Source organism: Lampetra fluviatilis, chromosome 41, assembly GCF_964198595.1.
Source record: "Lampetra fluviatilis chromosome 41, kcLamFluv1.1, whole genome shotgun sequence".
NCBI lineage: Eukaryota > Metazoa > Chordata > Hyperoartia > Petromyzontiformes > Petromyzontidae > Lampetra > Lampetra fluviatilis.
The window spans coordinates 3,649,979-3,675,692 of NC_136315.1; the positions used below are offsets into that span (position 1 = coordinate 3,649,979).

The following is a 25,714-nucleotide window of genomic DNA, read 5'->3' on the forward strand; positions in this document are numbered from 1 at the left end:
ACACCCACACAATGAACACATCTACAGGACGGAATTTTGATCAGACGCAATCTTGGTCTGTGTGTATGCAGCGCTGATGACTTATAAAGAGATCTACTGTCAATCAACAGTCAAGAAATCGAATTCACCCCAACGCTCCAAGTTTGAAAAAACACAAAACCTGAGTAATTTCGAATCACCAAACATGATTGCTCATCACATTCCTCGAGTGGTCGCGTTGGGAGTTTTTTTGCGTCTCCTTTCGGTCTTGACTGAGAGCACAAACAACCTTTGTGCGTAACCGTGACAACACCGAGACCCCCGTTCCCTATCTGCTCGGCGGCGGGAGGGCCAATGTACGTCGCGTGACAGCTGACGGGGGAATCCGAGCAACGTCCATGAATCGGCAGCAAAAGCAACGAACCGGGCAAATCGCTTTTTGTTCCATTGGCAACATCCGAGCGATCGCTCGGGAGGCCTTGACCGAGCCAGTCCGGCGCGGCTCTTCGCTTTCCCACTGCAGAAGCAGAACCGTGCCTGCCGACGTCACAGCCTCAACGAACGTGAACGAGACGCGTGCGGATGACGCCGTCGCAACGGCGACTCCGTGCCATCATCTCTGCGCTGAACATGCACCGAACGCGCCATTAGCCCTGGCCCTGCTTGGCCCCGTGTCTCGTGAGGCCAGCGAGGCGCGGTTTGGTTTCGGCACGGCACGACATTGTGAGCCAGTGGAAACTGACCCCCCCCCCACCCGCTCACCGCCCCCCCCACCCCCCACCACCACCCCCCGTACCGTGAGGGCGAACGCGGTGGCTCGGCTGGGGTGAGCCAGTGGAGAAAAAAAGACCTGGGTAGGAGATCCCCAACAGCAGTCAAAGTCAGCGCAGCCGCTCATCTCCGAACAGGGCTTCTCTGCCCTTTGACTCCAAGCCTTGAGATTTTATTGGGGTGGGGTGGAGTGTAGGGAAGCTGTGTAGAATGAGTTACACGCTACGTAAAACAACGAGTTGCAATACCCTCTAGGTCGCCCCGCCGATAAAGGCTATAAAATGCAAAGTAACCCTTTAACGAAGTCTCACAGACACTATAATGCTCGCTTACGTCGCAACGCATGGAAGCGCAGTAACGGCGGCCGTTTAGGCGAACGAGTTGCGGTTACCTTCAGCTTGAACCCCCCTCCCCCCTTCTCTTTCTTTTTTACTGCCTCCACTAAATTACAACGACGATTGCCGCCTGAAAGCTCCCGACGCGGCTGCTTCTGGGCAGCGGGACATCGGAGACCACCCGAGGAACTCGTTAGCAGACGACTTCTGTGACACACGGAGTCTGCAGAGTACGAGAGAGCATGGGACGAGTGGTGGTGGTGATGATGATGACGGTGATAATAATCTTTCGTTATTTCAGAAACACAAGCAATCGTCATCAGGTATAAATGAAATAGAAACACAAATCTAGTATACTTAGAAATGTAATGTAATACAACAGAGAGTTGGATAACATAACAGTCAACACCCTACCTGGTTGATTACGTTCTTCCTGAGAATGCTAAATTTGAGAGAGAGATAAAACACAGAACCAGAGACATATTGACAGACATATAAGCAGACAGATATCTCTATGATTGCTTGTGTTGCAATCGAAACGTCGTATGCTAGTATTTAATTTATTATTTTATCTTTATACGTGACTTTACCGAAACAACCAAAGAGCATATGCTAAATTCCTCTTGATATGCAAATTATTTTGTCAAGGTCGCTATTCTCCCTACCTCCCCCCCCCAACCCAGCTTAAATATACGCTCCAAGCTTGGTGGTGTTTCATTCTTCACCTGAGGACGGCTGCTTGCGTTGTGGCCGAAACGTCGTGAGAATTATTTTATTATGTTTTATTTTTATTATTTTATTACTTCCCTTCTACGTGACTTTACCGAAAGAGCCAAGAAGAAAAAAGAACCAAAGAGCAGATCGATAAAACCAACGAACGAACGAATGGATCTGATCCTCATTAGTTCCCAACCACCAACTCCCAGGATTTCCTTCCAGCACCCCCCCCCTCTTTCACTCTTTATTTTGACAGTGGGAGGCGGTGGGAGAAGCAAGGGGGGAGGGGGGTTTATTTTCCAGAGCTCAGCCCCGTACAGCTCCGGCTGAGATTAAGCCACTTAAGCCTCGATGACGGTGGAGTTTGAGCGTTTATAAAAAATGTTTTTTTTTATCTTCACTAATGTGAGGATGGAAGTCAGCGGTTCACAACATGTTGGTCGACCCCCCCCCCCCCCCATGTGAACAGAAAGGTGTTGGGGGGTCGTCGGAGGGGGGGGGGTTGCACAGACTGCAGCGTGGATACCGAGCGGGACAAATTTTTCGAACTTTAGCGATACGTCGCGGCGACAAAGCGCGCCGATAGGCAACGTGAACAACCACGAGCGTGCCTTGGTGGGGGGGGGGCGGTGAGGACCCCACTGCGCGTTCAGGTGGTGGAACTCGAGACGAGAGAGAGGGGGGGGGCACAGCAAACAGGTCGGCGCATCTGCTGCGGTCATCTCGGTCAGGCAACCCCCCCCCCGCCCAGTGGCGCCCGGCTCGCTTGGCCACGGTGACCTCCCGTCACCGAGCCCCGTGGCACTTTCGCGTGGCCCACAAAAGTGCACCTGGCCTGGCACAGGCGCCGTGGGAGGAGGCTCGGTGGCGAACGGCGGCTGCTGTGGGGCATTGGCTTGGGGACGACGAGGGGTGGTTGGGTGGACGAAGGCCGGGGCGGGTGATGACGCGGACGAGCGAGCGAGCGAGCGGGCGGTGGCCGTCGAGGCACCGGTCACCTCCAGCTGGGTGCAGTGCAGCCCCGAGCGAGAGCCACAACAACAACAACAACGCGTCTCGTCTCAACCGCTGACGCCGTTCAGAGGGTGCGCGCGCACTTCACCTGCGATTAACGTTCCGCTCGTGCCCAGGTGGGGGGAGAGGGGGGGGCGAGGAGGGAGGGGGTGGGGGGTGAGGAGGGAGGGAGGGGGGGGGGCGAGGAGGAAGGGGGGCCGAGTAGGGAGGGGGGGCGAGTAGGGAGGGGGGGGCGAGGAGGGAGGTAGGGGGGGGCGAAGAGGGAGGGGGGCAAGGAGAGAGGGGGGGCGAGGAAGGAGGGGGGCGAGGAGGGGGGCGAGGAGGGAGGGAGGGGGGCAAGGAGGGAGGGGGGGGCGAGGAAGGAGGGGGGGGCGAGGAGGGAGGGAGGGGGGCGAGGAGAGAAGGAGGAGGGAGGGGGGGATCTCGCGTGACCTCACCGCCTTCTACGACGTTCTTCTGCCGCGGCTGCGCGTCACGCTCACATTCGCCCCTCGTCTAAGCCGCTCGCGGTTTTACGCGAACCGAGATCGCCTCGACGCCGACACGAGCCGCCCGCCGCCGGATCGACACGGCGCGTGTCCGAACCCCGTGCGCGTGTGGGGGGTGTGGGGGGGGGAGTGGTTCGTGCGCAGGCCAACAATCGGTGACGATTATCTGAACCGGTCCTCGGCGTCAAATGAGTACCCTGGTGTAGCGGTGTGTAGTAAACATCGCCACTGGGGAGACAAAGGCGGCCGGGCGTGGCGTTGGCTACCCACCCCCTTCGTGTGCCGTGCCGGCCTTCATAGGTGCTGCTACTTTGCTAACAGCACTTGCCCCTACAGTCTGGTCAGGCATACCAGCTGCGTGAAGCAGAGACTTACATAGAGACCCATAGACTTACATAGAAACCCATAGATTCACATACCAGCTGAGTGATGCAGAAACTTACATAGAGACCCATAGACTTACATAGAGATCCACAGGCTTACATAGAGACCCATAGATTCACCATCCAGCTGCGTGATGCAGAGACTTGCATAGAGACCCATAGACTTACATAGAGACCCACAGGCTTACATAGAGACCCATAGATTCACATACCAGCTGAGTGATGCAAAGACTTACATAGAGACCCATAGACTTACATAGAGACCCATAGATTCACATACCAGCTGAGTGATGCAGAGACTTAGATAGAGACCCATAGACTTACATCCTCCAAGCCAAAACTCCCCTTTTGCAAAGAGTGGCTTCTCATGTTTCTCTCTGTCTCTCTCCACGTGATATCTCTCTACCAGCACATCCACGATTGTCCCCATATCTCAGTCCATATCTCACTGGGCCACATGCTTTCATCTCATCCCCGGTCTCCTCCCCCCGATCTGCTGCCTCTGCTCCTTCGCCCGATCCCCGTATCGAACCGCTCTCTCGTTCCGATTTAAAGCTTTCGTGACTGCAGGGATTCATCTTCTTGGTTCTTTCGGTAAAGTCACGTAGAAGGGAAGTAATAAAATAATAAAAATAAAACATAATCAAATAATTCTCACGACGTTTCGGCCACAACGCAAGCAGCCGTCCTCAGGTGAAGAACAGGTCTTTTTTTATTACTTCCCTTCTACGTGACTTTACCGAACGAACCAAGAAGACACTCTCTCGTTGCTCATGCGGCACGAGAATCGCGTCCTCACGTCTCCTGCGGTGGCCACGACCCTGCCGGGAAAGTTCGTGCAACGTCTATTACACTGGTCAACAACAACAACAAAAAACGTTTTTTTCTGGCCTGGACTTTTGCAGCTGTTTTAGACTAATTTCAGGGTGCTGATTCCAAATCTGATCTCAGATTTGCTCTATCACATCTCATTTTTATGCTATCGGCATACCTCATTTTCATTGATTTTACCCGAAATTAACTCTGTCACTTATGATTGCAAGTTGTTGCGAGTCAGTGACTGCTTTAGTGTTAAAATATGGTGCTGTATTTTTAGGATAGTGTGTTTATAATATCATTTTATTTAGATATCCACATTTATTTAATATTTTTCTTCCGCAGTTTTTATTGCAAATTCAATATTTGATATCTCAAAAACCTGATGTGATAGACAAAAACTGATGCCAGATTTGGAATCAGCACCCCAAAATTACCTTAAACCCGTTGGAATACCTTATGCCAGAAAAAAGTGTGTTGACCAGTGTTATCGGGGGACAACAGCAACAACAACGTTGCTTCACATGTGTTACCAACGTTCAGCTCATATATTCGCCTGACATTGAACCTCATTGGCCAGCGCATGGCAGGGGTCTCGCTCTGACCTTGACGACTCAACCGGACTGGGTATTGCTCGACTTTACGGCATTGCGCACTGTGACCCCTAAACTCCCCCCTTCCCTCCCTCTCCCCCCAAGATCTTTTAACTCAAGCGGCACCTTAACTATATAGCCCTCGAGTACTAAAACAACTTAAAAAATCCAAATAGCGCTCGTTGGTTGTAAATACCTGGCAATTACACCCACTTAACGGGGTCCTTAAGTGGCCCGCATTGGTTCCGTTAACGCGGCGAGCACGCCACGCCGCATACTAATGAACTGCTGAGTAAACAAACGTCCCGCAAGCCCGCGCAAGAAGCCTTAATGGTCCTGTTACGAGCCGACGCCCACTGACTGCCGAGCGCTGTGATTCGACCCCGGTGACTCCACAGGGCACGCGCGCGCGCACGTATTGAACAGCGCCGAGTGGGTAGATGGGTGGGTGGGTGACCTTCCCACGCACCCACCTCCACGAACCTTCTTCTCAGTGCACGTTATACTCAACTAAAGTTTTTTACTTTACGAGGTAAGGCCCCACAAAACTATACAGTTCTGTTTTTTTTTTATTTCAGAAGCGACCTTGGCGATCACAAATGATAGCTCAACGAAGCGGCGTGTCATGTGCGAATGTGTAGCGGTCAAATGCGCGAAACGCGTGTTGATTTTAAATGCGGATGGGAAAACCGGAGGACCCGGAGAAAAATCCATGTCACCACGGCAAGAGAGACATGAAAACTCAAAATATACTAAACATAACTGCCCACAAATGATAGCTCAACGAAGTGACGTGTCACATGGAAATTGATAGCAGCAGCCCAATACTCTAAACGCGTGATGTTGATTCTAAATGTGGGGGGGGGACGCAGAACCCGAAGAAAAATCCACGCGACCACGAGAAGAGAGAAACGTGCAAGCTCAAAATATACAGCAGCAGGTGTCAGGGTCAGGATCGAACCCATAACCTCCTGCATACCAGGCGAGGTAATGAACATTTCGCCACCACAGTAGACTTCACATCTCTCAACTAACGTTGGCCAAAAGTACAATGTTCACTGGAAAGTGGGGCCAAATTTGGGCCAACTTTGGTCCGACGGTTCTAGCCACAAACAAACGTTGGTCCAACATTGCATGATCACTGGAGCCCCAGGAAACAAGGAACGTTGGCTCAACGTTGGTCCGACGGTTTCCAACAGCATTCCAAGGTTAAAATGATTAAATACAAACTCAGGACGCAATGGCAGTCAAAATGACAACAATATTAATATGATGATGCGCTTTAACCGAGAGCGTTTCAGAGGGTCCTGCGTTGTGATCTTTGGCCAATTCCATTTCAAGTGTGGGAGGAAACTGCAGAGACCGGGGAACACCCTCACTCTCATTGAGGAGATACCACTCAAAGCCCCACACAGTTCGAGTCACTACACTGCTGCTATGACATCGCCTCGCCGTCTTTCATTGATAATGAAAAGGAAGTTTCTAGGGCAGCGTTCTTCACTCACTTTCACTTTCGCCGACAAGACATCATCAGTGTGAGGGCTGCCACACCCGTTGAAACCATTGTGGGTTTGACAGCAGCACGACGATGATGATGATGGAGGGGGGGCGGTATTCTCACTCTTTGTGTATTAATTCTAGATTTGAAGCTTTCGTGACTGCAATGATTCATATTCTTAAGTTTTTTCGGTAAATGCACGTAGGTAAAAAAATGTTATTAATTAAAGTAAAATAAAAAAAATTCAATAAAAATCACGACGTTTCGGAGGCAACACAAGAAGACGGAAGCTTGTGTTGCCTCCGAAACGTCGTGATTTTTATTTTATTTTTAAATCCTTTATATTAAGTTCGCTTGCTTGCTTAGGACCGTGCAAATCTTTCGGTCGTTTTTTACCCCACTTCCCGTGATCCAATCGAGCTGACATTTTCCACACAGACTCGTTGTGCGTGACAATTAATGTTCGTGAAAATTTATTTCAAAAATTTTACACTTTTTAGGACAAAAATATAATATTTAATTACCAATTGCTTAATGGTGCAATGCAATCATCTGACCCATAGGTGGCAGCCATCTCAAGCCAGAGGACGAGAGGACTCTAGCCGCCACGCATATAAAGGATTTATAGTGAAAAACTTTGTTTTTACGGGTTATACTTATACTTTTATTAATTTTAATTTTTTACCTACGTGACTTTACCGAAAAAACCTAAGAATATCTTTGTGTATTGTCGAAGGCCCCACATCAGGGGCCGCACTGAAGGGCCACCAGGGGTCCGCCAGTGACCCATGGGCCTTGCAATGAAGAATACTGCGCTGTGCAGGGGGCTTTAGTCAGAGGTGCCGCTGGGCATAAACAACCTAGCAAATTTCGATTTAAAACTTTCGTGACTGCAGGGATTCATCTTCTTGGTTCTTTCGGTAAAGTCACGTAGAAGGTTCTACACCTGAGGACGGCTGCTTGCGTTGTGGCCGAAACGTCATGAGAATTGTATTTTTTTAATGTTTTATTTATTTTATTATTTCCCTTCTACGTGACTTTACCGAAAGAGCCTAGCAAATGCGTAGGGCCTCAAGAAGCTCAAAGGGACCTCGGATTCGTGAGAGAAAAAGTTGGGGGATGCATCGGATGTCAGCTTCAACTGTGATACTCGTCAACGTTAAAGCTAAAAACCAGCTCGTAATTCTAACGACAGCATGTCATTGAAAACGTCAATCGTGCGATGAGCCTGACTCAATATCATCACGCACTTGTGATGCTATGATGAAGGTGTTGTTTGTCGAGCACATAATTTATGTGGCCACACGGAGGCACGCAAACTTGATTTATGCGTCTGCCCCCTCCCCCACCACCACCGGCGCCACCAGTGGACTAAGCACCACGGCCGATTTTCGCCACGCAGGCCACGTTTTGGGAACATCCAATAAAGGGCGAGATTTACGCGAACATAACAAGGCCATAGTGTGAACAGCAGAGCTGTTGTGTGTTCCGTGACAGTGATTAAGTGACGCCAAACCCCAATGTGCGATCGGCACGAACAATGCGCGCGCGGGGACACGGCGTACCCATGTTTGTTAATCCTCTCGCGTCCCGAGAGAGAAAGAGAGGAGACGTCTTGATGACATCTCGGAGGGTGGCTAGTTTTTTTTTGTAACGGCAGGGCCTGACGCGGTCGCTTCCCCGTGAGCTGAGAGGCCCCACGCGACCTCCCCCCGCTCAACTCACGGAGGGCACGAACGTAGCTTTCCATCCGAGGAACAAGAATAAAATTATGCAAAAATCATGATTTTGTCGTTTCATCCCCGCGCCGGCACTCAGAGAGACGGGGGGAGGGGGGGGTGGTGGTGGTGGGGAGGGAGGACTTTGTGTGCCAGGGGAGGTTAAAAAAGGGAAATGAATTCGCCCGTGTCCTAAGCCAAGTAGCCAGGGCGATGCGAATCCACGAGCGAAACACTTCGCTCGGTTCACATCACGCCACCCTGGTGACGTAAGAGAGGTCACCCCGAGCGCTCCGCTCTCATTGCTGTGCCCGTCACGCGGCGGTAGCAGCAGCGGCAGCAGCAGCGGCAGCGGCAGCGGCAGCGGCAGCGGCAGCAGCAGCGGCAGCAGCAGCGGCAGCAGCAGCGGCAGCAGCAGCGGCAGCAGCAGCGGCAGCAGCAGCGGCAGCAGCAGCGGCAGCAGCAGCGGTGGCGTAAACAGTCGGTGCCACGCAGCTTGGCAGAACGAGGCTCGACTCAAGTGCGCTTCCACAATTGTCCCATTGTGGAAGCCTGCGTTGAGGTCTCTCGCGGAGTCTAAGATAACATAACTTGTACTCTTAGTTCTTTCGGCAAAGTCACGTGGGTAAAAAAAGATGCAGCAAATCTGGCTGTGACGGTCCCACCTGATGACGGAGACTTGTGATTTAATTGTTTTATTTTATTAATTTTAATTTCATTTTTTTTTACCTACGTGACTTTACCGAAAGAAGTAAGAGTATGAATCCTTGCAGTCACGAAAGCTTCAAATCTAGAAATAACATAACTTGTTCAATTAAATTGCTAAAAAAATCACAGCGGTTCACTGTGAAGCCCTCCACGATGCTCCAGCAATGGAAGTTTCACTCCGACGGACGACGACCGCTTCGCCCGTCTAGCACGATGGGGGTTTTGACCTCCGTGTCAAAAGGTCAAAGTCGTCTCCCCGTTGCCTGCAGTGGCGCTCACCTCTTGTCGGTTGGGAGCGTTGAGCCAGCGGTGGAAATTACACATTACCGTGGATGTGTGGGGGGCCCGTAAGCCAAACCACTGTTGACTTGCGTACACAATGTTGATGCTCGTTTTAGCGGCACCATAGGGATGCGATGGGCATATTCTTAGGTTTTTAAATCCTTTATATTAAGTTCACTTGCTTGCTTAGGACCGTGCAAATCTTTCGGTCGTTTTTTAACCCACTTCCCGTGATCCAATCGAGCTGACATTTTCCACACAGACTCGTTGTGCGTGACAATGTATTTTCGCGAAAAAAAATTTCCTAAATTTTACACTTTTTAGGACAAAAATATTATATTTAATTACCAATTGCTTAATGCTGCCATGCAATCATCTGACCCATAGGTGGCAGCCATCTCAAGCCAGAGGACGAGAGGACTCTAGCCGCCACGCATATAAAGGATTTATAGTGAAAAACTTTGTTTTTACGAGTTATACTTATTTTTACTTGATGCAGCAGTCGTGCTGTGACGGTTCCACCTGAAGACGGAAGCTTGTGTTGCCTCCGAAACGTCGTGATTTTTATTTTATTTTTATTTTACTTTTATTAATTTTAATTTTTTACCTACGTGACTTTACCGAAAAAACCTAAGAATATGAATCCTTGCAGTCACGAAAGCTTCAAATCTAGAATGCGATGGGCAGTCGGCTCACAAACAGGGATTTGAATTCGCAAGCTTTCTCATTGAGGCACGGCGTCACGCGCTCTTGCCAACGTCGTCAGACAGCGGGAGGGGTTTTGTGTGAGTGTGTGTGTGTCCTTGTGACGGCAGCCCTTCTCGTTCTAAATTAACTCATCAAATGTCTCGACTGAGTAGCACAGGTCGTTTTTTTTCTCACAAAGGGTCCCGGTTGGAATATTAACCGCTGTACATGTTGCGGGTGCAATTCATTACCGATACATCATAACTATGGTAAAACAAGTTTAGAGGGTTTAAAACAAACTTGCTGACGACGTGCTCAAACAAAGATTTACAATATCGGAAACTATCAATAAAAATATATTATTTAGGACACTGTGACTCATCTTCTTGGTTCTTTCGGTAAAGTCACGTAGAAGGAAAATAATAAAGTAACAAAAATAAAACATCGTACAATCATTCTCACGACGTTTCGGCCACAACGCAAGCAGCCGTCCTCAGGTGGAGAACAGGTCTGTCGAGAAGACAGAGTCTGAATGACAGACTCTTCGTATTTGTGAGTTCACCAGCTTTGTGCAACTTTACTTTCCGGAGCACCTGACGATCCGGAGAACGCGCGGCATCGCACACAACGGCAGCTCCCTCCAGCTGGGGAGCTCACCGCTGAGCCTTTAAACGCGCCCCTCGATGGCAAAGAACACCGCATCTGCGTTTTTTTTGGGCTGTCGGCGTCACGGTGATTCGAACACCCCCCCCCCCTCGCAAACCCTGTAATAAGTACTCGGTATTAACAGGATTTTAATGAAGGCTGCGGCGAGCACTCGTGATGGAATTCGTGTTTTGGTCGTCCGCGTGGTTATTGATAACCCAGAATTGGTCGCTCCGCTCGGAGTTGATGATTGCAAGGGGGGCGATGCGATGTACACCGCCCCGCGAAAACAACGCGATCGCAAGCCGTGGCATCGTGTGCCCTTACGCCGTTTCACATCGATATCGACCGAGGAAGCAGACACGTGCTACTCTTGCTGCTGCTGCTGCTGCACCAGCATCAACCACAACAATCATAATGATCATAAGAAATGTTAATCACTTTGTCCATTCACTTCTGGATGAATGCCTCCCTCTCTCTCTCTCTCCCTCCCTCCCCATACCATGTAAGTTATTACGGTGTTTTGGCCATACCCCCCCCTACCCCCCACACGTTTGAAAGTCTGGGTTGATTGAAAGGAAAGCCCGGGATAGGTCGGACACCACTCGAACACGAGAATTCTTGACCATCGGTAACCATCATCATCACCATCATCACCATCAACACCATAACCATCATCACCATCATCATCACCACCATCATCACCATCATCATCACCATCATCACCATCATCACCATCATCATCACCATCATCATCATCATCACTATCATCATTACCATCATCACCATCATCACCATCATCACCATCATCATCACCATCATCATCACCACCATCATTATCATCAGCATCACCATCATCATCATCACCACCATCATCACCATCATCATCACCATCATCATCACCACCATCATCACCATCATCACCATCATCATCACCATCATCATCACCATCATCATCATCATCATCACCATCATCACCATCATCACCATCATCATCACCATCATCATCATCACCATCATCACCATCATCATCACCATCATCACCATCAACATCATCACCACCATCATCACCATCATCATCATCACCATCACTTTTCGTGGCGACGCGTCCTGCCCGAGCCCCATCTGAAGACTTTCCTTCACCGTATGGACAATGTCATCACACGCGTGTTTCCCCCTCCATGTCTCTCAATGTCAAATCCGAGCGCGTGTCTCTCCGCGCCTCTTTGCGCACTTTTCAATTTGTTTATTTCGGCTCAAATTTCGTTCGATCGTTAACGAACACGGCGTTTCGGAACCCTGCGCCAGAGCCGGTGTGGCACCCACAGACGCGGACCCACGCGATCCGAGTCCCACGACAATCGACGCTGCCGCTCTTGGCTCCGCGAACGGCACGAGGCTGTTTACCTGCGTCGCCGATTGAGTCGCCCCCCGCGCGAGTCACGGACAAAAAACCAAAAAAATATTTCGATTTAAAGCTTTCGTGACTGCAGGGATTCATCTTCTTGGTTCTTTCGGTAAAGTCACGTAGAATGGAAATAATAAAAGAATAAAAATAAAACATAATAACTTCGTGAGAATTATTTCATGATGTTTTATGTTTATATATTTATTTTATATTATTTTATTATTTCCATTCTACGTGACTTTACCGAAAGAACCAAGAAAAAAAAAATCTTGACCGAAATACGAGGGGGACCCAGCTCGCTCCAGCCAATGTCAGCTCAGGACACATTTTTTGCGTTTTATTTTTAATCGACCCGAGACAACTCGAATGCGGCAGCATCCGGTTTCGTCCAGGATTTGTCTGCCTCGAGCATTCGGCCCAACCACGACCGAGGCGCGAGAGTCAGGAAGCGTGAGCCTCACGCAGCGCTCACGAACCTTACAGGCCAACAGCAGTGACGACTATCCGAACCGGTACCTGGGCCTCCCCTAGGTCGACTCGGCATCAAATTAGTACCTGGTGCGGTGTGTAAAACATCGCCACTGGGGAGACAAAGGCGACCGGGCGTGGTGCTGGCCACCCAACCCCCTCGTGTGCCGTGCCGGCCTTCATAGGTGCTCGCTAACAGCACTTTCCCCAACAGTCTGTTAAGGCTATACGGGGGGGGGGGGGGTCTGTGTCTTTGCCTTGCAGCAACAACACAGGTGATACATTGTTCTATTCGGCCGCGTTGTGAGGTCACGCAACAGCCGTGCGGGTTGGAAGATGATGGCACTGCGGTGGTGCTGGATGGTCCTCCGACTCCTTTCTGGGTCCACACCGTGCGTTTGTGCGGTGCGATGTCCAACGTTTATTTCCCACGTTCTCGTAGCTTCTATTTAACGCTTTCGTGACTGCAGGGATTCATCTTCTTGGTTCTTTCGGTAAAGTCACGTAGAAGGGAAATAATAAAATAATAAAACTAAAACATAATAAAATACATTTCTCACTAGTGAAAATTTTATTTTATTATGTAAAGTCACGTAGAAGTGAAATAATAAAATAATAATAAAACTAAAACATAATAAAATACAATTCTCACTAGTGAGAATTGTATTTTATTATGTTTTATTTGTATTATTTTATTATTTTCCTTCTTTACCGAAAGAACCAAGAAGATCTCGTAGCTTCTTCGAGAACTTCACTGGAACTGAAGTAGCTCCCAGCACCCGAAGCAAAACGTCGGACATCGCACCGGTACGACCCGCGAACGCATCAGAGAGGCGCCCGCTTTCGTTCTCCCGAGAGCGGCTCCAAACGTCTGGGAAACGTTTGGCCCCATTTTTATTTATTTCATTTTTATTTATTTCACCTTTATTTTACCAGGTACAATTTCTTTTTTAAACACCTTAAGGTTAAATTTCGATTTAAAGCTTTCGTGACTGCAGGGATTCATCTTCTTGGTTCTTTCGGTAAAGTCACGTAGAAGGGAAGTAATAAAATAATAAAAATAAAACATAATAAAAATAATTCTCACGACGTTTCGACTTTACCGAAAGAACCAAGAAGATGAACCTTAAGGTTAAAACATATTTTTGCGAGGGGGGACCTGGCATCGGTCTAGGACGTGTGTGTGGGGGGGGGGGGGATCTCCCCTTCAAGGATCTAAGAAAGTTTGGCCGAACGCCTCCAGTAAAAGTTTAAGGGCGTTGCACTCAAGGCGCGGTTTTCGTTGCCGCTAACGCTGCCAAGCTTGGCACGTTGAGTGTTGATGTGCGACCTTCAGCCGGCGAACTCCGCTCATCCTCGTTGAGCCGCGGTGGCTTTTGGCTCAGCCGACGAGCAAAGACGCCTGTCACCGCATCGCATCGCGGCGCTTTCAGATGCGCTTCTGCGGCCGTCTGGAACGCTCTTCCCTCGCGATATTAGGATGTCACTGTGAGCTGTGGCACTTTAAAATCATCGTCCGGATTGAAAACTCATCAGTTTAGAACTTCTTTGTTTTGTTTTTTTGTTTGTTGTCCTTCCGCCCCCACCTCCGATTAACACGGTTGGCTACGTACGGCGCGAAAGAAGTTGAACGTACGTACGCGCATATCACGGTTGGCTAAGTACGGTGTGAAAGCACGTTAACATACATAGCACGGTTAGCTACGTACGGCGCGAAAAAAGTTGAACGTACGTACGCGCATATATAACGGTTGGCAACGTAATGTGCGAAATAACTTCAACGCACACACCCAAACACAGCACGGTTGGTTACGTACGGTGCTAAAGAAGTTCAACACGGATATGCGTGACGACGGCGGCGGTGGCGGCGGTGGTTTGCAACCTGTTTGTTCGCCCGTGAGCGCTTTTCACGTCGCGGACTCGATGCGATCGGCGGCCACCGGACGACGTCGACGTCACGGCCTCCCCGCCGACGTCAGCAGCACGAGGCACGTGGGGGGCTCGGCACGCGCACGCACGCGCACGCACGCGCACGCACGCGCACGCACGCACGCGCACGCACGCGCACGCACGAACGCGCACGCACGAACGCGCACGCGCGTTCCGTACGGACCCCCCCCCCCTATTGCCCCGCAGCGCATTCGTCAATATCGCCGCGCATGGACTTGAAAGAGAGAGACAAATAAATATGTATCATCGACGACGTTTCGCGCGATGGGCCTTCTTTGAGAGCACGTGGATACAAAAAAAACGCACGCATTGACGACCGTGTAAAATTTAAAAACAAAAATAGTTGTCTTGTTGGTTCTTTCGGTGAAGTCACGTAGAATGGAAATAAAAAATAATAAAAATAAAACATAATAAAATAATTCTCACGACGTTTCGGCCACCACGCAAGCAGCCGTCCTCAGGTGGAGAACTTTACCGAAAGAACCAAGAAGATGAATCCCTGCAGTCACGAAAGCTTTGAATCGAAAAATAGTTGTGTTGCTTTTTTAAAGTGATTTGTTTACCTTTCCTGTAGTTTGCACTCGAATCGTGTTTCCGTTCTGTTTGTTGTTGTCACGCTCTGCCCCGCGCCTACTGGACATCTGCGAAAAAATCGCTTAATAGCTCATCGAATTCCTCCGATAGAAATCATTATTCTGATTCTGAGTTTGTTGTTGTTGTTGTTTTCTGTGCTTGTGTGTACCACTGCCAACGCAAGCAGCAGCAGCATTGCCAAATTATTAGTACAATAATTAGTACAATAGGATACGTTTTACACAGTGACCACACATTATAGTGTGCTGATCTTTAAAGGTGCATTGAAAATTGTTGATACTCCTACTGATACTCCTGCTGTTATGGAGTGACTCATGCTGCCAGCTATGGCTGCAAAGTTTGGTCGTACATGTTATGTCTATCGATTATTGTTAAATTTGAATCACAGTTCCTATGATCACTGTTACATTGTTTTTATAGCTTTATTTTTGTGATTACGAAAAGGTTTTGGTTTAGCCATATTTGTTTTTGTTGTACAGAGTTAGACTGATAACTTTTATCTAAATTGTCTCATGGTTGTTATTGTTTGACTCGCGGTGGAGGCGGTGGAGGTTGCTGGGTGGTGGTGGTGGTGGTGTCTCAAGATTTGAGAGACTCGCCCCATCGTTTCAAACTGCCGCACCGGGAGAGTGAAATCGAAGCGGCGACTTTTATAAATAACACATTTTTAAAAAACCAATTGCGTAACTCCTCGCCAACCACGCCGGTGACATGCGGTGCCTTGGCGATAGCCTCGATTGATAGAAAAAAAAAACATAAATACAACTTGCGTGAACACCAAATCAATGTCCTCGCGGATGGATGAATGAATGAATGGCGACCCCTCTCAATTGCAAGCTCGGTGCGCTACTCGCTCGCGAACTCCCCGAGACGGGGCAGAGGGGCAGGAGGGGCGCGCGCCTCCCTCACATCGCGAGGTTCCTCCTAGGCGCGTCGCATTCTGCGTTATCGCGCTCCATTGTTGAGGCAGAGGTCGCAAACAATGGGGACTAGGCTCTAAAGAAAGCCGTCTCGGGTGTGGACCACTCAACTTCAAGGACAGTGCATATCATTATCATTATCAGAGTTGCTTCTTTTTGTTTGCTTTTTTGACTACTTGTGTTGTGGTTATTGCATACATGATGCCTTGAATAAAGGTGTCAGTTTTGTACCAGTTTAAAAGGGTAAAAACCTACTACTGGCTTTTGATTCCTTACCCGTACCCGGCCGCACCAGGGTCGCAAACGGGTACCCGGGTACGGGTAGCCGGGTATCGGGTAGGGTACGGGTATCGGGTACCCGGTTGCGACCTCTGGTGTGCGGCGCTTACGGGGATTTTGTTGTTGTTGTTGTTCCGCTTTATTTGCCAAGATCGACGGTTTTGTTGGTGAGGGGGTGAGAGCGTTCGCGTAATGAGTGTGGGGAGGGCTGGAGGTGCCATGCACCCCCCCTCCTCCTCCTTCCTCCCGGTGGCCAAATCTGCGAGTTGGGACCGCCCTTGACAACCACCATGAGATTTGTTTTCAACAACAACAACAACAACAACATTATTCTTTGGTTCTTTCGGTAAAACCACGTGGATAAAAGGCAATTAATTAATTAATCTTGACTTCAAACTTTCGTGACTGCAGGAATTCATACTTTTTGGGTCTTTCGGTAAAGACACGGAGCCTCTAAAGGCAACCTGTTTATAAAGGTTTAACAGCCCATCTCTAAACCTTTAACAACAGTTTGCCTTTAGAGGCTAACCCTTCTTTTCCTGATGACGACCGCTTGTGATGCGATCAAAACGTCGTGGTTTTTGTTTTTATTTTCATAATTTATTTTTATTTTTATTGTTATTCACTTAATTTTTATACTATAATTTTTCTATCTACGTGACTTTACCGAAAGAACTAAAGAATATAAATTCCTACAGTCACTAAAGTTTCAAGTCCAAAAACAACAACACTTATTCGGCGAAGACGGAGCACCCCTACAGCGTGAAATGTTCGAGACCGTGAGGGTAAAGACGGTGTGATAAGGCGAGAGGAGACGCACACGTACCCTAGCCTCGGTGCCACCGTGCGAGGCAAGTCAAATAATTGGGCCCCAACCTGACCAATTGCGTCACTGTGCCACTGGCTGAGAGTGTTCAGGTCTATAGCGATCCCAACGATGTCGCCGCCCAAAATTCCAAACAGTTATTTTTTTCACGTTCTGTGTTTCAAGCTTGTTGGCAGTAAATCACTGAGTACTGACCACCAAACTACCCAGCCTCTCACTACTGACCACCAGACTACCCAGTCACTCACTACTGACCACCAGACTACCCAGCCTCTCACTACTGACCACCAGACTACCCAGTCACTCACTACTGACCACCAGACTACCCAGCCTCTCACTACTGACTACCAGACTACCCAGTCACTCACTACTGACCACCAGACTACCCAGCCTCTCACTACTGACCACCAGACTACCCAGCCTCTCACTACTGACCACCAGACTACCCAGTCACTCACTACTGACCACCAGACTACCCAGTCACTCACTACTGACCACACAGACTACCCAGTCACTCACTACTGACCACCAGACTACCCAGCCTCTCACTACTGACCACCAGACTACCCAGCCTCTCACTACTGACCACCAGACTACCCAGTCACTCACTACTGACCACCAAACTACCCAGCCTCTCACTACTGACCACCAGACTACCCAGTCACTCACTACTGACCACCAGACTACCCAGCCTCTCACTACTGACCACCAGACTACCCAGTCACTCACTACTGACCACCAGACTACCCAGTCACTCACTACTGACCACCAGACTACCCAGCCTCTCACTACTGACCACCAGACTACCCAGTCACTCACTACTGACCACCAGACTACCCAGCCTCTCACTACTGACCACCAGACTACCCAGTCACTCACTACTGACCACCAGACTACCCAGCCTCTCACTACTGACCACCAGACTACCCAGTCACTCACTACTGACCACCAGACTACCCAGTCACTCACTACTGACCACCAGACTACCCAGCCTCTCACTACTGACCACCAGACTACCCAGTCACTCACTACTGACCACACAGACTACCCAGTCACTCACTACTGACCACCAGACTACCCAGCCTCTCACTACTGACCACCAGACTACCCAGTCACTCACTACTGACCACCAGACTACCCAGTCACTCACTACTGACCACCAGACTACCCAGCCTCTCACTACTAACCACCAGACTACCCAGCCTCTCACTACTGACCACCAGACTACCCAGTCACTCACTACTGACCACCAGACTACCCAGCCACTCACTACTAACCACCAGACTCAACTAAAACTAAAAAAGATTTTTAGTATTTTATCAGGTAGTGCCCACTGAGCTCCATGGCCCTTTCTCAGAAGCAACGTGGCCACACATATGATAGCTCAGCGAAGCGCCTTATCGTGTGGGCATGGAGAGTTTTCGCCTCTGTAACTGAAGTGTGGTAAAGGAGCAGCCCCTGCAATGGCTCGCTCGCGCCACTGCCGGCAGAAGAGGCCTCCACTAAGAGGGTGCTCTGCAGAGCTGGAGCGAGCTTTTAGAGAGCACCTCTCGTTCGTTATTAGTGCAACCTCGTTATATATATTACGACATAATTAAGCAGACAATACATCTCCTTTCCCGGGTCCGTCTTTCCATATAACATTATAATTATAAAATCATTAAATTTCGATTTAAAGCTTTCGTGACTGCATGGAGTCATCTTCTTGGTTCTTTAGGTAAAGTCACGTAGAAGGAAAATAATAAAGTAATAAAAATAAAACGTAATAAAATTATTCTCACGACGTTTCGGCCACAACGCAAACAGCCGTCCTCAGGTGAAGAACAGGTCTGTCGGAAAGACAATGACACCTGAGGACGGCTGCTTGTGTTGTGGCCGAAACGTCGTGAGAATTATTTTATTATGTTTTATTTTTATTATTTTATTATTTCCCTTCTACGTGACTTTACCGAAAGAACCGAGAAGATATAAAATCATTCTTTTGACACGGTCGACCAGACAGACGCACGAAACTTATGTGAGTGCATAATGGCAGCAGCATTGATTTCAAGACGAGCAAAACTCCGGGCACAGGTATCGCCACACAAGTGTCTCATCAGCAGAGTCAGCTTCGCTGGAATCATCGGTGCCGGTGAAGAACTGCCGAGCTTACAGGCAAGCGGAGAGCAGTGGCACTGTGGTGGTGGTAGTGGTGGTACGCATGCTGCGGTCTGAGCCTGGAGACCTGGGCTCGATTCTCAGCCAGAGCCAAAATTCGGGACATCTGAACTCAAACTGCCTCACTACCCTTTCACGCCTTTGCCCGCGTCGGGAAATCGAGTCGATCAACCTCCAAATCTTTTCGATTTAAAGCTTTCGTGACTGCAGGGATTCATCTTCTTGGTTCTTTCGGTAAAGTCACGTAGAAGGGAAATAATAAAATAATAAAAATAAAACATAATAAAATAATTCTCACGACGTTTCCGACAGACCTGTTCTTCACCTGAGGACGGCTGCTTGCGTTGTGGCCGAAACGTCGTGAGAATTATTTTATTGTGTTTTATTTTTCTTATTTTATTATTTCCCTTCTACGTGACTTTACCGAAAGAACCAAGAAGATGAACCTCCAAATCACTAACGCAACCTGGGGAGCCTTTCGTCCAGCAGTTGATTCACAAGTGGATTAAAATTATTCGTTTGTTTTGTAATCAACAATCACTGAATTGTGCATTTAAAGGTGTCGTGTGTTGTTATGCAAACTATAGACGCGCATCGCGAGGTCTGTGCTGTTGGTCAATGTTTACGAAACATTCTTTTCGAAAGTTAAATATTCGCCTGAATCGTAAAATGTGTCCCAGAAATGTAATATTGCGCATACTTCTGAGAACAAAACCAAAAACAAAACATTAAAATTTCATAAGATACTGAAATTCATATTTACAACACAACAATTGTTTGACTTCGTAGGACCTTCCTGAAATAGCCATGAGACCCAGTGACACTTTCGCAGGTGAACTGACGGAATAATAAGACCATAACAACAACAACAATTTAAAACAATAAACTCGTGGTTCAGCAAATCCGTTCGGCAGACGCAGAGGGGGGGGGGGGGAAGAAGTCAAGCCTGGTGGTCACTAACCTTGCGGCGAAGGCATTTGGGTGATCACTGCTGCAGCTCAACGCACCTACGACGTCGTAGTAAGCGAGGGGGCCCTTGCACACCCCTCTGAGCAACTTTTATATCGTTGGGCTGAATGGGGGCAGTCATTAAAACGCATCTCTCGTCTCACACTGCCCTCTACGTGGCCCCCCTCTCTCTCACTCACTCTCCCTCTCTCTCTCTCTCTCTCGTGGTGCCAGGGCGTCTCAATTAAAAACCAGGAGGCACTCTCTTCCTTCATTAAAACCGTCGACCCGCACACGCACCACTGCTTGCCTCTCTGTGTGTGTGTGTGGCTCTCTCAATGGGTGCACTGCACGCACGCACGCAGATATTAAAATAATGCCGCTCAGCCTGCGCGGATTCCCGCTGTGGGCCAGTGCGAGAATTGGTGGTCACTTTTGTCCGTAGGTCCGTGCGGAGACAGGGCGCGCACAGAAACACGTGGGTGCGATAAACAGATGATCGCAGCGACGATTCGCAGGTGCTCGCGATGGCTTTTCTTTTCGGCAACGGCACTGCGCGTTGACAACGGCGTTGTGTGCGATTTTCAATCTTGGGGACAAACTAAAAATGCCACCGCGCGCGTTTTACGAAGCGCCGTACGTGAATTCGTTCGTGTGCAGTTTCGCAAGGGTTAGGGAGGGGAGTGGGGGGGGTGGCGGCGATGGATCTCGACACCTGGAGGAGCATTCGAAGCGACCCATTGTTGGCTTTAGCGACCAACTACTTCGCACGGCGTACACGGAGATAACGAAGATAACGGGATGTCGCCGGGCAGAGATGGAGCTGATGAAATGGGCACGTGTGCGAGGTGCCGAGTGGATCGTGGTGTTGTGGTGGTGTGGTGGTGGTGGTGGTGTTGGTGGTGGTGGAGGTGGTGGAGGTGGTGGCAGCTCGCGGAGCCCTTCATCCGGCAGATGGTGACTGATATACTCGAGCAACGTTGAACAGAAATCTGACTGTCGTCTGATGATGCTCGTTGTAATCATTGGCGAAACGTCGTACTCCAATTATAAATGTTGTGGATTTACTCTCCAACACACACCGCCGCTGTGCTGCTGTACTCGCAACGAATTGGGCATGTTCTGTTTACTTGACAAACCTTACCGATTGGCTGTGTCGGATGGTGGCGGGTCTCACGACACACGTGCATATTTACGCGATTTAACCCAACAAGCAAACAAAAACAACCCCCATCATGAACGTTGAACACATTTTACCTAATTTCCTGAGCTCAAAATAACTACCGCGGTCAATGCACGGCACCCCCTTGCCACGTGCGCGTGCCCATCGCGTCTGCGGTGCCCTCCTCACCCGTTCTGTGGTACTCCTCCGAGACGCTCAACGGCCGCGACACGTCGCCGTTCCTAGGGAAGGCCACGGCGACCCCGCCGCCGTCGTGGGCCTGCGCCAGCGGCGATGGCAGCGACGGAGGCCCCACGTGACCCTCCGGCGACGGGGTCACGTTCGTCCTCACTGCGGCCCCCTCGTGCAGATGGAGCCGCTGGTGCGTGGGAGAGGCGAGCGCAGCGGTCACGCCGTGGAGGGCCGGCGCGACGCCGTTCGCGTGCGCCTCGGGGGCGAGGGCCGGGGTCGAGGGGTCGGCGTCTCGGCTCGAAGTCCTTCGCCGACGCCGCCGTCGTCTGTGCTGGCCGCAGGGCACGTGCACCCCGATGTACACCGCGTGGTGACCTGGAAGATGGGCGAGGAAGTGGTGGCGACGATGGGGCGATGTTTGTTCGATGGCAGAGCCGGCGTAAGCTTCGGCACCCCCTACCTCCCCCCATCCACCCACCCGTACCCTCCGAGAATATTGAAGGGCCCACAGGGGTTGAGGTCACAAATACGGGGTGTATGAAATATCGGGTGGAATTTTAGTCCGAATCAACTTTGCAAGCGAATTTACATTTGAAAACAAAACACACACGCGCGCGCGCACGATTAATTTCGGTCCATCTCTGGATTTCCTGCATCTGTCTCCTCTCATATCAGCACATCTCAACGGTTTACATTAATCACTTTTCCCCACGTCTATGTCACTTGACTGTATCTCTCCTAATGGGCAGGACCACACAGACACGTGACCTGATGGGCCAGGACCACACAGACACGTGACCTGATGGACAGGACCACACAGACACGTGACCTGACAGGACCACACAGACACGTGACCTGATGGACCAGGACCACACAGACACGTGACCTGATGGGCAGGACAACACAGACACGTGACCTGACAGGACCACACAGACACGTGACCTGATGGACAGGACCACACAGACACGTGACCTGATGGACAGGACCACACAGACACGTGACCTGACAGGACCACTCAGACACGTGACCTGATGGACAGGACCACACAGACACGTGACCTGATGGGCAGGACCACACAGAAACGTGACCTGACAGGACCACACAGACACGTGACCTGATGGACAGGACCACACAGACACGTGACCTGACAGGACCACACAGACACGTGACCTGATGGGCAGGACCACACAGACACGTGACCTGATGGACCAGGACCACACAGACACCGTGAGCTGACAGGACCACACAGACACCGTGAGCTGATGGACAGAACCACACAGACACGTGACCTGACAGGACCACACAGACACGTGAGCTGATGGACAGGACCGGATAGTCTGTGTCAGTGTTTCTCAGCCTTTTAAGGCACCGATGCTGAAGAGGCAGTACTCACTGAGACTTGAATAATGCCTCAAAATAAATCTCAAAACAAAGCAGATGTGTTCATCCATCATTAGCATTTAGATATTTAGCGTAATTATGGGGGGGGGGGGCGGGAGTTGCGTGTGAAGATATTGCGTCATGCTGCCACAGAACGAGCAAAATGCCACCTGCATCACTGAAGGATTCCGACGGTAATTGACACGATTGTCCCCCCCCCCCTCTCTCTCTCAAATCCGTGATGCCATTAGCGTAGACTTCAAGCGAGGTGCGTTAATCATCGAGTATTAACCAGGGCTTAACGAATTTAATGACACAGTCGGTTATGTGTGTTGTTATTAACGGCGCTTAATGATCACTCCGTGTTAACCAGAGGGGTACATTTTATCGTGAAATATTTTTCCCCAGATGCCCCCAAAAAAACATCGGAACGTCCGGGGGGGGGGGGGGGGGGGGGGGGGTGGGGGATATATTTTCCGGAGCTCAGCCTCGGAGAGCTCCAATTGAAACGAATGCGCTGATCAGCAGCATCCGTCTCGTCACTCACTCCGTTCCACGAGACATTGAGCTTTGAGTGACCCACAGATGGAGAGTGCCGAGCGAAAGCGAGCGAGACGGTCTGTTGCGTTGGTAAGGTTTGTCACGGAAGCAGAACGTGTCGATTCGTGACTAGTAGAGCGCACCGGTGTGTTGGAGAGCAAATCCACAACATTTACAATCCGAGAACTAGTAACGAATTGGCCACGTTCTGTTGACGTGACAAAGCTGAGTAATTGGCTGTGTCGGGTGGTGGCGGGTTTAACGACACATTTATATTTACGCGATTTAACCGAAAAATATATATTATAGATGATATTGGTTCCGATAGCCTATGTGTTAAACGGTCTGTTGAGTTTCGATTCAGACGCTGTCTCCCCGACAGACCTGGTCTTCGCCTGAGGACGGCTGCTTGCGTTGTGGCCGAAACGTCGTGAGAATTATTTTATGATGTTTTTTATTTATTTTATTATTTCCATTCTACGTGACTTTACCGAAAGAACCAAGAAGAGGGTCTGTTGAGTGTTGGGCCCATCACGAAATGCACATTCGTGATGGACTCGACTCATAGGAGTGCACAAAATCAAATGTTCCTACTTACTCTTACTTACTGCTTGGCTACGTTTGACCTATGGTCACCGCGATATGCATTTGAATGGTGCGGTACGATACGAGATCAGGTTTCGCGATGCGAAGATGATTATTGGGATATCGGTTGCCTGTCACTTTTGTAAGTGCACTTTGCATGTTACCGTCTTGTTTTTTGTACTTTGATTCACTGGTACTCAAGTAAACGGGCCAACGTTGACCCAACATCGGCCGAACGTTGGGTCAACGTTGGTCCGAGGCCCAACGTTGGGTGAACGTTGGTCCGACTACGTCACAACGTTGGCCTATCGTTGGGTGAACGTTGATCTGACTACATACCAAGGAGGGGCCAAGGTTAGTTTATTTATTGGGTAAAGACCGCTTAAAAGTTATCCGACAATAGTTCCCCAATATTGGCCCTCCCTTAAGTATTCTAACTGCTGCGATTTTACTCTAATTACAAATCTGTAAAGCATTTAGGGCTCGTGATGTCAATCATACGAAGGTATTCAATTACATGAACTACGAAAATTATGACATCAAATTTGCAATAAATGTCCCGTGCAATCAGTTACTTTGCAACAGCAAGAATGTAATTGCTGTCGTTAAAGCGGGCGGTAATCATTGCGTTTATTTGTTCGCTATCAATATACTGTAGTGGCAATAAAATTTATTTATTTATTGATGACAAATAAAGAAATCAAGATTTGAAGCTTTCGTGACTGCAGGAATCCATACTCTTTGGTTCTTTCGGTAAAGTCACGTAGGTATGAAAAAAAAAATCGCGACGTTTCGGGCGCAACAGGTGGGAAAGCATGGCCTGCTGCTGATGCTGCAGACTGTTTTAAAAGTTTGAAATGGGTATAGCCCAAGGGTTATAAAGGAGTGGCTGGGTCTCGTGATGTAAGAAATTAGCATGTAACTGGGTACGGAAGCAAGCTTCTATAAGTGCGATATCACGATACCTTGTAGAATACGGACGATACGATTATCATGGACTATAATATCACGCGATATATCGTATATCTTACGATATATCTTACGATATACGATATATCGTATATCTTACGATATATCTTACGATATACGATATATCGTAGCTTCGCCCAATCGCAGCACGCCCGATGGTGATGCACAAGCACCACGAACACGAACAACTCAACGCATTCCCCACAGCACAAGCACAATGAAGAAGTCGTATTGCCCGAAACGTCGCCTGCATATCTTTTACTTTGAGGGCCACAGTTCTGTTGAAGAACGTGCCGCGTCTGTTTTGCCACGTGACGTTTGAAGGCTGTTCTTGCCGCCTAGTGGTGACAGAGGTGGTGAACCCTGCAGGGATATTCCCAGACGCTCCCCGCTGCGCCACCGCGCTGCGTTTTATCCGCCCTACACCTCCACTCGTTTGTTGTGAGCGTCGCTCCTCCGCCCTCCGTTGTTACTGGAGGGCGACTACCTCCAACTGCCCAGTAGCGTCCTTCACGAGCCCCCCCCCCCCACACACACAGAGGCCGATCTTGAAACCGCTGGTAACCGGCCTTGGAGGCCGTCCATAAATGACGTCACGCGATTTGGGACGATTTTTGACCCCCCCCCCCATCGTCACACGGCGTCACAGAAAGTCAGACCGCCCCTCAAATATGACGTCACAAAGCTCTGCCCCCCACCCCC

At 49.5% G+C, this 25,714-nt stretch overlaps 1 protein-coding gene across 1 annotated transcript in view; it reads right to left on the reverse strand.

Annotated features, from left to right (window-relative positions):
• The window catches only part of LOC144946460 (electrogenic sodium bicarbonate cotransporter 1-like), a 72,275-nt gene that overhangs the window by 42,981 nt on the left and 3,580 nt on the right, over window positions 1–25,714 (reverse strand). Inside the window, 1 exon segment of the mRNA XM_078875347.1 lies at window positions 21,536–21,913. Within this exon segment, the coding sequence (XP_078731473.1) occupies window positions 21,536–21,913 (378 nt within the window).